The sequence below is a fragment of the Lingula anatina genome, chromosome 7, assembly GCF_051362555.1.
Source record: "Lingula anatina isolate TDL-2025a chromosome 7, LinAna3.0, whole genome shotgun sequence".
In the NCBI taxonomy this organism is placed as follows: Eukaryota; Metazoa; Brachiopoda; class Lingulata; order Lingulida; family Lingulidae; genus Lingula; species Lingula anatina.
Window position 1 is genome coordinate 4,253,246 of NC_141773.1, and position 14,822 is coordinate 4,268,067.

A 14,822-nucleotide genomic window follows, 5' to 3' on the forward strand; every position below is an offset into this window, starting at 1 on the left:
TCTACTGGTACACATCAGCGCATTTTAGTTTCAAAGACCTTGGATTTTTCACTTTTGTTATGTGCTTTTTTAGCGCCCACGATATTAAAACACGTAGATGTGTTAATAGATGTACACATTTTTGAATTATTGTAGAATAAAATACTGTATAGATTTGTATTTTTTTTGTTTCAATTTGATTGTTTTGATAATCATTACAACGCGTAACGCTTCGCATCCTCTCACGAGACATACTAGAAAAATTATACAATGCGCCTTCTCGCTTCCCATGCCTTTTTTTTTTTAAAGGAGACTGTTAGAATTCAAGTTTAATGAAAGATTGGTGATCAGAGCGAAAAAAAAATCTTTCTAAAACTAAAATTTTGATACAATAAATTGCCTGTTCACCTTCACCTGTACAGGCAATTTAGTTGTGTCCAAGGCTGTTTGAGTGAATTAACAGACGAAACGGTCGATAGGTAAATCTGGTATGTGGCTTTGTCATAGTGGTGATTGCATGACCAAATTGTTTTAGAAACTTCCACATTTTAATAAAATTTTATAAATGTTTGATACACTGTAAAAACAGTGTTTAGCTCTGAGACACATTTCTAAGCGCCTGTTTTGTCTCATTTTTTCCACGCGTTTAGCACCTAAGCACGTTTAGCCTATTAACATGTTACACGCTTTGACGTGCTTGACGCCTAATAAATGTAGGGTGTATTTGTTTAACTTTAAAGTTGTAACGTTTTCAATTATTTCAGTCACTCTCTCTCTCTCTCTCTCTCTCTCTCTCACACACACGCGCGCGCGCGCGAAGTCACGGTCACCTTTAACTGCTATAGCTATCACTATCTATAACAGGGTACCGTGAACGGTCAACATAGTTGATTCACACCATCATCTTTACAGCGGGACTTATTCATCCTTGTGTTAGCTGACCGTGCGAAGAAGTTAATTGGAATATATTTCTGAAAAACAAGTTAGGAAAATTCACTAGTTTACTAAAGACACGAAACAACTATCACTTTTACTTTAAAACATTTTTTTCATATTTTGATAAAATGCGTAAAGGTATTGATGTTCATTTATTTTTCCGGAAGTAATGAACAATAGGACATCAGGATGATGGTGGGGTATTCATTATAATGGTTTATTTAAGCTTTCATCACATGGTAACGATAGTCCGAATATTTTTCAAATCACACCGCTCTAGTCGCCGACTAACCCAAGCCCATTTTGGAATTAACCGCTAACTGTAGTTCATACAGCATAAGACGTGTTTTGGTGATTAATAAAAAAAGTTTTCAAAACATTAAATAATGTTTTTCCAGAATGTTATAAAACGCTTATAAAACTGCAAGGGCATCATTTTGCATGGAGTTAAAAACGACCATAACGTTACCATGACGTTATTCTATACCATCACCATCATGTAACCAGCTGATAACGTCGTGAAAACGTTATTTGTTATTTGGATTATTACTTAATAGGCCTATTTTAAATAATCACACGTTACTGCAAGGAAGGACACAACGCGTTCGAGCAGGCTGCTTCTCGTCTCCAACAGCCCTGTCACGGGTGTTTTAATTGTGGATTTTCTCTTCCCTTTTTATTTACGACGCGTTACCGTCCTTCGGGATCCGTGACACGGGGGTATATTAGGTAGGAAAAGAACAACAAAGTCCTGATCTTTCTCAATCCGGGTAAGCGGGTTTTATTGGATCACAGATGAGAGGTACAACTGAGTACGCCTTCTGAATTACTCTTTCGTTTCCTATTGATCAGATCTGCTCCGATAGTATATGTGCGACAACGGCGCTTCTAAGAGACTACTTTAACAAATAGAGTCTAAGTGCCTAGGTGTCTGAGTGTCCAAGTGTAAGCGTAAGTATAAGTGAGCAAGTGTGTAAGTAAGTAAGTAAGTGTTTAACCTAAAGTGCGGGCTTCGCTTTTATCTTCCTAGAATGCAGATCAAGTTTCCCTTTTACACGTCACATTTTGTTATGTATTCTATGGTCACATTTTCCTTTAAAGGGTGGCACACTGTATTATCCGAGCAGATCATTTCTATTTATTCTCCGATCTCCCTTATGTTTTGATACATTCTTTTAGCGTACTTTCCTCTTTCTATATTCTTAATTCAGAACTAATTAAGTAACAATCACTACATGAAACTAGAATGGAATTTCTTTGGTATCCTTCACCGGTTACTAATTACATTCCATAGATACATCAGTCTGTATCTCGTTTGAACTATTTTTATACCACCTAAATCAATATGATTGCAGATATCAAACTCATGCTTGGAGTATATATTGCTTTTCTTTAAACTAATTCTTTAAATCATTACGCATAAATAAAACCATTATGACAGCCCCATATGTTTACAAGGGGAAGTGTTAAGCAAAATTGTTGAGTCTTGTAATAAACTTGTTATGGGATCGTATATATGGGATTGTGAAGCATTTTTTCTGTGACGAGCTTGAAAAGCTAAACATGTTGTTTAGCAGCTCCACGCGTTAAGGAATTCCACGCCTATAGCAGCTCCATATGTTTAGCAGCCTCACGCGCTTAGCAGAGGAAGTGCTTAGCCAATGTGCTTAGCTTGTGATAGACTTGTTATAGAATCATATGCCGGTGAAGCTAAACACATAGCTAAACGTGTAACAATGTCAACGTGTCTAGCTTTTTCTTCTGTGAAACGTTTGATAACATTAACAGGATTACAGTGTCCAGGTGATATAGCAGAGTATTCATGTGAAGTGCAGACTACTGCAGCAGTAGACAGTAGGGGAACAGCAACTTTTAGTATCAATCTATTTGGTAAGTTTCCCCTTTCATTGTTTTTAGTAGGCAGTTTTATGATAACTTTTTTTTTTCAAACCTCTCTGATCTGGTGTGATGTAACTACATGTCCACTATGTGGTAGTATTGTTTATTCAGTATGTGTCAAATTAAGTACACCGAATGTTTTATTTTCCTATTCTTTAGCATGAAATAATGCTGGACCTACATGAACGATAGGCGTTTTAATTCCATTAAGATTGTTTTAATAATATACATGTATATAAAAACAAGTAATCAATTTTTCTGTGAATGTTGCTTATATGTTAGAATTACGGTATGCAGTAAACTAATGTTTCTTTTCACTAATTTTAAATGATTGAAAAAGTGTCTTTTTAAAGTAACTACCCTAATTCATCTCTTTTCCAAATTTGCAAGTTTGTGTAAAATGATTGATGTTATAATATTTTGAAGTATTGGTACATGTAACAATCTCATGCTAACATCCTCGTATCCTGAATAATTGAAAAAAAATTATATCTCATTCTCATAATCACAAGATTATTTGAGGTGATTATTTTAATTAAAATTCTCTAGATTTCGTGGGAAACAATATTACAATCACATCCGCACCAAGTCAGTTGCAAGCAGATCAGAATGCTTCCCTGACTTGTACAGCCAGTAATATTGAGCGACCGCCAGGCATCATGAAGTGGTACAAAGGCTCTCAAGAAATCACCACTGGATTTACTCAGCAGACAAGTATCAATAGTGATGGTTGTACATATAATGGAGTTAGTAGTCTCAGTATTTCACCGGCATCCCAGGATGATGGTGTTATGTATAAGTGTGTTGTTGAACCAAACTCTGCAGTGACTGGAGACTCCTCAAAGCAAGGAAGGTATACACTGGATGTACAATGTAAGGATTTTATCCCGTCTTGAAATTTGTGTTTAAACTGCAATTTTATATTTATACACATTTTGATTGTCATTCCATCTGTGTTTCCCACGCAAGACGTACATTACACATTGTTTGTCATCTTTCCTTTGATTTATTATTATTTGTTACATCTTTGCTAGATTTTCCTTTTGTGAAACTGTGTATCTTATATTATGCAAACATTTATTTCTTTTCTATCCACATTTTAAATATCAATATATTGCATTTTTCAGACCCAGTGCGACAGGGGCCAACGGTGACATCATCCACTGGTACATGGACAGCTGAGCAGGGAACAACATTTACTCTCAACTGTCAGGCAAGCGGCAATCCAAGTCCAAGCTATGTGTGGACCAGTCCAGATAATACCAACTCTACTGGCTCTCAGCTTATACTGACACTGACTAATACTGGAACCTTTTTGTATACTTGCTTTGCCACCAATAGTTTGACGACATCACCATTTCCAACACCTGTCAGAGTGACGGTACAAGGTAGGTGCTATATCAAAATTCAATCCATGGAAAAGTAGGTCGCGCTGTATGAAATATCTCCAGGTTTTTGTCTAAGAAGGGGTTCGTTAATAAACAGAGTTCCAAGGGACCCCTAGTGCTGATATACATGTATCCATCTGTTGCATTGAGAGATAAAACTCAAAGCAGAACAAAGACATTGTTACCAGACATCCAGGCAAGGTCTTCCCAGTCACCAAGGTGCTCATACCTTTATCACACCGTGATATGTTTCACAACTAAAAAAAAATCTGCCACGAGTGAAATCCACGGCCCATATGTAAGTCTAGAAATTTAGAATTCAGAATACGTTTTGAGCATGGTAACAATTGTCTAAACGGTTGCGGACAGGACATACCTTTTTTATTAAGGGAAAGTGCTGAAATTTCGTTTCCTTTTTGAAGTGCAAATGTGATGATTTAGTGACAAACATGACATAGTCAAAAATGGAAGTCGTTTGTTTTATTAAACTTACAGCCAGTTGATCCAATTTCTTGTTGTCCTATGCTTGATAGAGAAAATTACTACAACAACAACAACATCCACGACAACATCAAGGACAACATCAACGACACCAGTAGCAGTAGCATCGTCAGCAACTGACACACTTACAGGAGGCGAGGTTTTACATAGCACAGGTAATGGGCGGGGCTGAATGGAAATATGTGTTTAATCTTTGACCCCAAATAAAGCGGATCAAATATTTTTAAACGTATTTGGAGTACTTGGATGCAAAATGTTCTTTTCGTTGTGTTGTTCAATTTGATGTTGTTTTGCGTCAATGTGCCTTTTTATTTTAAAATTTTGCATCTCTTAGGCGTGTTGGCTGGCGCAGTTGTGGCATCGGTGATAATAACACTTGTAGTCGCGGTTGCTTTATTTGTTCTGTATCATGTGAGTAGAAAAAATTACGTTTTTATTTATGTTTTTATTTCACTTAAGTCTTCTGGTAAAAAAATTACATTGGTTATTTTATGATGATTCAAACCTCAAAGTTTCATAAACGCAATCTTTTAAAATATATAGAAGATAAGAGAAGATAAATAAATAACAGACTAGTGTGCACATTTTGTTATGCACTGGATGTACAATGTACATGTGTCATTGACGTTTTCCTTTTGTAGAGAGGCATTCTGCATAGATTTTGGAAGAATAGACAATCTGCAGACACTGTTGAAGTGGATGTTACGGAAGGCAAAAATGAATACGCCGTGCTAGAAAGAAAACCAGATGTTAATGAGGTATAGTAGATAGAATCCACGTGTTTACTTTGTATTACTAAACCAAAAAAATTGAATTCATCTGGTTCTTTGCTCACTGTCCTATTGTTGGACTCCTGACTTTTATTGGACGGAGAAATACACGTGGCATATTTGGGTCTTTTATTATTTAATAGGAAGCTGACATGAAACACCTTCCGTATTGAAAAAATATTTAATGCTTTATCCACACGTTTATTTCAGCCGGATCACACTTACGCAGCACTTCAGGAAAGATGACGTCATTCAATACACCACCAGGAAAATGAGGAGAAGGGCGTAGAACAGTAATCAAACGCGACATGTACATCATCTTCACTGGACCAAAGAATGTCGATACCTCGGCCGGACAGTGAACAGAATTAGATAGAAAAATAATTTATCAGATTTCAAAACGCTGATGTTAACAGCTGACATTAAAACGGTGTCCAGTCTGTCAAAACTACCAAGCTACCAAAACAACGAAAAGACAACGTATTTTGATAATGATTTTGTCGAAAACTAGAACTGTTTATATGAGTTCAAACACTAAAAAGAGCCCTGGTCCGACCAATGTTCAGTCAAAATTATTTCGGAGGCTGCCTGTTCTTAATTTGTGTGAGAAAGAAATTATATTTACGGTAAAACAGCTGTAGGTATTATCACTCACATTTTAAGCTTCGCTTTCATATTATTTATTTCATGACATTATCGAGGGTTATATTAAACAAAGACAGTGCCGAGTGTACTACAGAGAAAAGGAGACAGTGAAAGATACACTTCCTCCATAGCCTCTATGATTTTGTCAAGCTTAAGCTTTTGACAAAATTTTAAAATCGTAAACTGGTAGGCCGTATCGTTATGGTAGATAACATTGCACATTCCCCGTGAAGACATTGTTCGGTGCACGTGTGGTAATTGTACGTTCGGTGGACTTGCCGTTGAACTTAATGTTGGTCTCTTTCCCTTAAAATTTAGTGTTAGGGCGCATTCCCATAGATTTTAGATCGATCTATCCCCGTGGGGAGTCTCACTAGATTGTTGTCAGATAATCCGGCTTAAATGTCCGTCCCGCCCACTACAAGCTGTAAGGGGGTAATTAACTTTCGTGCCCGTTCGGCTGACAGCTATTTAGCGTGAACCCCCCGGGAGTTAGGTCAATCTCGTTGGATCGATCTAATCTCTGGGAATGGGGTCTTATTTACAGTTTCCTTATTCTGACCACATGGAGGAAACATCGTAGGGGGCAGTACCAACAACGTGTCGATCGCACGGAAGGCTTACGGCAGCTGCATTGAGACTGAAAGGGTTCCGTACGATCACTTTTCAACCTAAAAACTGATTTTTTTTCCTACATGACCTACACGGCAAGTGTCCTCTAGGCTTTTCCTGCTATCGACAGGTAGAATCTCAGTTAGGCGATGTATGATATAGAAATAAAACCTAGTTTGAATCTTTTCTAACTGTCAGATTTGTGTTTACTCGGCCTAAAATTATGCCCTTGTCTTTGATGAGGACGTTTAGATATCCCGACTATACAGTCCTGCTTTTCACAATAATGTTTATCTTTTGGGCTAAAAGCTGGACTTAATAAGCTTCGCAATTAATATGCAGTTCTTCGCGATGTTTTTCTATGCTTTTAAGACCACTTTGTGGAAAATCAACAATTCACAAACAAAGACATAACTCTGTGAAAAATATCCATCCCAGCTGATTTGCGAACTTGAAGTGTATTGTGAGTTTGAGAACATTTACGATGATGTCAACACAGTTGTATTTCACTGTCCTAAATTACCTTTACCAAAAGTCACAACGGTAAGCTCATTGTGATCCTTGACCTCCTCATGTCAAACCTTGTCGATGTTTTCTGAACAAGCACGCTGTTGTTAGGTGAATGGTTAAATACGGAAGTAATACAGTTCGAGGACAAAGTTGAGGTCAGCCAAGAAGTTATAATGAGAAGGAGTAGAAACAAGGGGTTTCCTTTCATCCTATCCTCGTAACGGGCTTAATCCTAATAATTACCCAGCTTGTGGTCTTAGGGAGAGCTTGTGCGTAATACATATTCAAAAGACTATTCACGTGGGTTGCTTCAGCCAATTGGGATAAAGCCTCGCGAAGTCTCTAATAATCTCACAGAGAAAACATGGTGGGATTACAGAAAGGTGTAGAGAGAGATTTCAAGCCTGGACGCAACCATTTCGGGAAATAAAACTCAAATTATGCAAGATACACCTTCATTTGATCTAGAGCCGATCAGTTATACAAAATTTAGTTTGACATCAAGAATGTATGAGAACAATTTCACAAACCCACCTTCAACGCTAAAATTTGCACCTGTAGAAGTCTCATATTTATTTTAAATTATTTTTGTCGTATAAAGGCGTGTAAAGGAAATTTACCTTCATCTAGGAATGACACATTCAATTCACAGCCGTGTACACAAAACAGTAGTACTTGCAATTTCCGTATGCCAGCCTCGTTTCTTTCTTTTTTGGCACATTATTGCTTATATACCAGGTAGAACTTAAACAGGAAAATTGGGGAAATGTAAATAAGTTATTGCACTTAGTATGATTCTAAATGAAATTTCATCAATACATATTTTTGTTTATATCTTTGTCTAATACATGAGGCCAACTAATAGTAGACTGATAGTTTAAATTCATTAGAAGAAAAAAACAAAGAAATGTTTTTATTGATTGATATTGCTTTATTTCAACATTCGAGCAACTTGTATATTATCTAAAACAAAGTACCAGCAATGAAAATATATCAATATTGTTACACCCAACAGTGATTAAAGCAATACAAAAATGGTTAGTTTTTATTTTGATGTGGTGATTATTTTATTTTATACTTTAGACAATTAGCCAGTGAACACTAAATTCCCTTTTAAAACTTGGACCACTAAATTCCCTTTTAAAACTTGCACCTCTTGTGCACTATAGTTTAATATTAGTGGTGGTAAGAAAACAGAGCCTTGTGCCTCATCAAGTTGCTGCTGGAAACAATCATTTTGACTGTTCAATTATGGCTACATGTACATCTGCCAGCAAAACTAAAGATCTTTCACCTGCATTCTCTTCAACCTGAAATGAGTAAGTGCGGAATTCATTACAAAATATAACTCTATATCCTAAACGAAACTCTGCAAACATCATATTGCAATGAAAAATTGAAAAAAATTCCGAGAGTTCCCTGTCATCAAATTTTGGACCCACCATTTTGAAAAAGTCCCATGAAAAGTTGTTTATTTGAAATGATGTTTTTCATCTAAAGGATTGATTCATTTAATATCACAATGTTATATTGTAATGGTGCACGTGCTTAACTAACCAGAAAAACATAAATTATGTGCTTACACCACGTTAAAATTAGCAAAAATTGTCCCAAACTGTCACCCAACTGTCTCTAACCAATTTAGGGACCCGCCATTTTGAAAAAGTCGGATGAAAAGTTGTCTATTTGAAACGATGTTTTTCATCTAAAGGATTGACTCTTTTAATATCACTGTGATGTATTGTAATGGTGCACGTGCTTAACTAACCAGAAAAACATAAATCATCTGCATACACCACGTTAAAATTACCAAAAATTGTCCCAAACTGTCACCCAACTGTCTCTAACCAATTTAGGGACCCGCCATTTTGAAAAAATAGGATGAAAAGTTGTCTATTTGAAACGATGTTTATTTCATCTAAAGGATTGACTCATTTAATACTAAAGGGATGTATTGTAATGATGCACGTGCTTAACTAACCAGAAAAACATAAATTATGTGCATACATCACGCACTTAAGAAGAAAAAAGTCCTAAACATGGAGGTCCCGCTGAATCGGCCTCAGATCTTCGAACTAACGCTGCTTTCTGCACTGACAAATTTGACTGACAGCCACCGTATGAACATAAAACAATGCTCAAAGCAGATTATCAACTCTCACTCACCTTTATATCGCTCGACTTGGCGTTTTTCTAAGTATAACTTCCAAATATTCGCATTAAACATGAATAAATCAAGACGTATACGCACTGGTTCAGCTTCTCCGTCTTGAGTCACGCGGAGGCGAGCGGAGGATTAGACCAGTTACGAGGATCGAATTTCAAAGGACGCCGCTTGAAAAGAATGCTGCGATCTGATTGGACGAGAGAGATAATTGATGTCCCGTTTCTACTCCTTCTCATTATAACTTCTTGGGTCAGCTAACACGCAGCGTTCAAAATGGGCGGCAAACTACATAATACTGTGCGAGCACTGTGGGTTTACCTGGTTTGCTGCCACCAAGGTAAGATTCGCTTGCAACGTAAGGGCTACATACAGCCGTAGATACGTTAGCTGCACTAGAAAAACGACTGGAAGCAAATATAGACCAATATAGGCAACTACTGCCAAATATTCCGAGGAGCACTGAACGCTCTTGTGTAAGTCCCGTTTACATGTAGATGCAACCCATCCATAAACGGTGCGATGGTCACTGGTCACAAGACTTCAGCGAGTGTCATACACTTATAAAACTAGATCTCTGACGCACAATGCCGGAGACATAGAGATATAGCTGCGAAGACTATCGAGATCATTTGGAGACCTCTTCCAGCTCCTAATGAATTGAGGACCACTTTCCAGTGAGGAGGGGATTCCCCACGATGTACGCTGGACTTTCTCTGAGCTGTTTAACAAGCTATGTGTGACAGGAATGGTTTTCCTAGGAATGGAAGTCCGGACTCCTAAATGATTAGTATAGGTTAAAGTTATAGTCTGAGTATTGGAGTGAGTATATGGGACGGATGTCACCTGTACGATGGCGAACGGACTGCGATTCCTAGCGGACTTTCATGCCTGTCACAACGGTCGTATCTGAGATCACGTTTGCTATTTTTTCTTAATATCGGGGTAGATCGTGTAATTTTTTTGATATTTCAAAATATGAAATAAATTCTCTTTCAGTTCTTACGTTTGACGTGACAAAATCTGGACAGACGTATATCAGAGTAGGATCACAAACCACGTTGACGTGTCAGTGGACAAAATCGGCTGGGGTTGACCTTCTGAGAGTAAACTGGAGACAAGGTTCTACAATAATAGCAGGTGCTATCTTACCTAACTATACACTTATATATCCTGACTCTAGTGTAAAAGACCGTGTGACACTGGGCACTCTAACCTCTACAAGTACCAGAACATCAATAACATTAATAGGATTACAGTGTCCAGGTGATATAGCATAGTATTCATGTGATGTGCAGACTACCGCACTACAAGACAGTTCTGGGACTGCAAGTTTCGATGTGAATCTATTTTGTAAGTGTTATAAAAATATATCACGTTTTCATGTATAATTATTTAGCATCAAAGCATGTGATAGCATAAAAGAATGCCAGACGTACATGAACAATAAACTTTTTGATTCCATTTATACGGTTTAAAGATCATATTTGGAAAACAAGTTGACATATTTCAGTGAATGATACATGTATATTACAGTAACGGTATGTAGTATGCTGGATGTTTCGTAAATTATGAACGATTGGCAAAGTGCCTTTTGAAAGTAAGTAATTCAATTTCAAAATTTTAATTTGGAAAATTGTTAAAACAAGGTTTTGTAAAACGATTTTTTCTGAAGTTTTCATTGGAAACGACATCGTGATCACATCCGCACCAAGTCAGTTAAAAGCAGGCCAGAATGCCTCCCTGACTTATACAGCCAGTAATATTGGGCGACCACCAGGCATCATGAAGTGGTACAAAGGCTCTCAAGAAATCACCACTGGATTTACTCAGCAGACAAGTATCAATAGTGATGGTTGTACCTATAATGGAGTTAGTATTCTGAGTATTTCACTGACATCCCAGGATGATGGAGTTATGTATAAGTGTACTGTTGAACCAAACTCTACAGTGATTGGAGACTCCATAAAGCAAGGAAGGTATACACTGGATGTACAATGTAAGTATTCTATCCCGTCTTTAAATTTGTGTTAAAACTGCAATTTTATATTTATACACATTTTGATTGTCATTCATCTGTGCTACCCACGCAAGACTTACATTACAAATTGTTTATCATCTTTCCTTTGATTTATTATTTGTTACATCTTTGCTACATTTTCGTTTTGTGAAACTGTGTATTTTATGCGAACATTTATTTCTTTTCTGTCCACATTTTTAAATATCAATATATTGCATATTTCAGACCCAGTGCCACAGGGGCCAAGGGTGACATCCTCCACTGGTACAGTTACAGTTGAGCAGGGAACAACTTTTACTCTCAACTGTCAGGCAAGTGGTAATCCAAGTCCAAGCTATGTGTGGACCAGTCCAGATAATACCAACTCTACTGGCTCTCAGCTTGTACTGACACTGACTAATACTGGAGAATATTTGTATACTTGCTTTGCCACCAACAGTTTGACGACAACACCATTGCCAACACGTGTCACAGTGACAGTACAAGGTAGGTGCTATATATTAAAATTCAAATCATAGAAAAATAGGTCACGCTGTATGAAATATATCCAGGGTTTTGTTGTTGGTATTGTGTTTAAGGGGTTCCTTGATAAACAGAGTTCCAAGGTGCTGAAATTTCCTTTCCATTTTAAAGTGAAAATGTGATGATTTGGTGACTGTCATGACTTAGTCAAAAGTGGAAGCCGTTTGTTTTATTAAACTTGCAGCCAGTTGATCCAATTTCTTGTTGTCCTATGCTTGATAGAGAAAACTACCACCACAACAACAACAACATCATCCACGACAACATCAACGACAACATCAACGACACCAGTAGCAGTAGCATCATCAACAGACACACTCACATGTACAGGAGGCGAGGGTCTACATAGCACAGGTAATGGGTTGGGTCGAATAGAGATATATGTTAAATCTTTGACCCAAAATATACAATGGATCAAATATTTTAAAACGTATATGGAGTACTATGATGCAAAACGTTCTTTTCGTTGTGTTGTTCAATTTGGTGTTGTTTTGCGTCAATGTGCCTTTTTATTTCAAGATTTTGTATCTCTTAGGCGTGTTGGTAGGCGCAGTTGTGGCAGCAGTGGTGGTAACATTTGGGGTCGCGGTTGCTTTATTTGTCCTGTATCATGTGAGTAGAAAAAATAAAGTTATATTTTTTTCCAATTTAGTCTTCGGACAAAAAAAATAAACAAATTATTTTATGATGGCGCAAAAGTTGTTAAGATCTTTTAAATTATATTCAAGAGAAAATACATAACTGAACCAAAAGTTGTCCAGACTTGCGTGTACATTATGGATATATCATTGATATTTTTCGTTTGTAGAGGAGCATGGTGCATAAATTTCGGAAGAGCAGACAATCTGGTGATGCTGTTGAAGTGGATGCTATGGAAAGCAACAATGAATACGCCATGCTTGACAGAAAAGAAGTTATAAGTAAGGTAATAATACCAACCAGGTAGTAGAAAGAATCCACGTGTTTTGTTTCGATTTGAAACGGTGTCTTACTTTGTATTGCATAGCTTTCAAAGTTCAAAGTTCATAGCCAAAAAAGTTTCATTCGCCTGGTGTTTTGCGGAGAAATACGTGATATATTTGGGTATTTTACTATTTTGTAGTAAGTTGCCATGAAACACCTTCCGTCTTGCAAAAAAAAGTTCATTTTTATACACATTTCAGCCGGATCACACTTACGCAGCACTTCAAGGAAGGCTGACGTCATTCAATACACCACCAAGAAAATGAGAAGTGCGCAGGACGGTAAACGAACGAGACACCCACATCATCAGAGCTGGGCCAAAGAATGTCATTCCTCGGCCGGAAAACGAACAGAATTAGAAAGAAAACTAATGTGTTGATTTTAAAACGCTGATGTTAACAGCTGACGTTAAAACGGGTTCCAATCTATCAAAGCTATAAGGCTAAGCTACAAAGAAAGTATTGCCAACTATCACACGCTTAAAACTCTTAAAATAGTCCTGGTCCGACGTCTATTCACTCAAAATTATTTCAAAGGCTGCCTGATCATACTTTGTGCGAAGAAGAAATTGTATTTTTTAAAATTAGTATGTGGTAAAATAGCTGTAGGTATTATCACTCATATTTAAGTATAAACACTCGCTTTCATGTTATTATTCCATGATATTACTGAGGTCATATTAAACAAAAATAGTCCCGAGTATACGGAGAAAAAGGGCACAGTGAGAGGGTACATCCTCTGTGATTTTGTGAAGCTAAAACTTTTGACAAAAATTTTAAATCGTAAACTCGTAGGCCGTATCATTATTGTAGATGGCATTGCCTAGTTCCCGTGAGGACATTGTTCGGTGGACTTGTGGTAATTGTACGTTCGGTGGACCTGCCGTTGAACTTAATGTTGGTCTCTTTCCCTTAAAATTTAGTGTTAGGGCGCATTCCCATAGATTTTAGATCGATCTATCCCCGTGGGGAGTCTTACTAGATTGTTGTCAGATAATCCGGCGTAAATGTCCGTCCCGCCTACTACAAGCTGGGCTAAAAGCTGGACTTTATAAGTTTCGCAATTAATATGCAGTTCTTCGTGATGTTTTTCTATGCTTTTAAGGGTTTTAAGAAGTTCAGCAAACGATAATGAAGAATGACCACATCAAGTTCGAGAAATAGAAATATGTACGGTTCCCAACCAAGTAATAACATTTATCTGTTAAGTTTTTTTTTGCTGTTTGTGGACAGAGCAACTCGTTTAAAAGATAAGTTCACATAAATTTGTGCAATTTTCGACATTCAAGCGATATAACACACTTTCACATTGTCCGTTTTTCTGGTAACTTTTAGCACAGAATTAAGCATGGCCCAAGACTTGGTTGTGAATTACAATCTGGTGCCAGCAATTGTTTTTAATTTTGGTTTAAGGGATTCGTGCCCCAAATTACGTCCCATTTAACATTGCTAATTCTTCTATGATACTTGTTCTCTTTAAAGATTTTTAGGCCAAAATTGCCCGTCAATGTAAAACAGACAAAAACCATGAAAGGAAACGCACATCTCGTCAAATGACTTTATAGTGAGTATGGCTGAGGTAATTTCTTATGACGATATCTAACTTTGTTTTAGGCTATCTCGGATGCTTTCTGTTACAGCAAATTAAAAACCGGGCTGGTGTTAATATCCAAGGGGATGCAAACCGACTTTTTAAAATAGACCACTTTGTGGAAAAGCAAACATTCACAAACAAAGACAAAACTCTGTAAAAAAAAACAATCCAGTTGAATGTCGGGCTTGAGGTGTATTGTGAATTTGAGAAAAACTTTTACGTTCGTATCAACATAGTTCTATTTCACTGTCCTAAATTACCTTCACCAAAAGTCATAAAGATAAGCTAAGTGTGACACTTGACTTCATGTCAAACCTTAT

The 14,822-nt window shown here is 37.1% G+C and overlaps 1 protein-coding gene across 5 annotated transcripts; it reads left to right on the forward strand.

Annotated features, from left to right (window-relative positions):
- The first annotated feature begins 3,389 nt into the window (after window positions 1-3,389).
- Window positions 3,390-14,067, forward strand: LOC106181019 (uncharacterized). 5 transcript variants are annotated; one of them, XM_087017544.1, is made up of 8 exons: window positions 9,606-9,744; window positions 10,404-10,757; window positions 11,080-11,403; window positions 11,650-11,910; window positions 12,169-12,300; window positions 12,482-12,558; window positions 12,755-12,866; window positions 13,110-14,067. In XM_087017544.1, the coding sequence occupies exons 3-8, from the start codon at window positions 11,190-11,192 to the stop codon at window positions 13,286-13,288; spliced, it is 975 nt and encodes a 324-aa protein (XP_086873670.1). In that variant the 5' UTR covers window positions 9,606-9,744; window positions 10,404-10,757; window positions 11,080-11,189; the 3' UTR covers window positions 13,289-14,067. The 5 variants fall into 5 exon arrangements, with proteins under 5 accessions (XP_086873673.1, XP_086873674.1, XP_086873670.1 ...); XM_087017546.1 differs by having other exon boundaries at window positions 9,607-9,744; window positions 12,755-12,871; window positions 13,110-14,066; XM_087017545.1 differs by lacking the exon at window positions 9,606-9,744 and adding an exon at window positions 9,940-10,104.
- The last annotated feature ends 755 nt before the right edge of the window (window positions 14,068-14,822 follow it).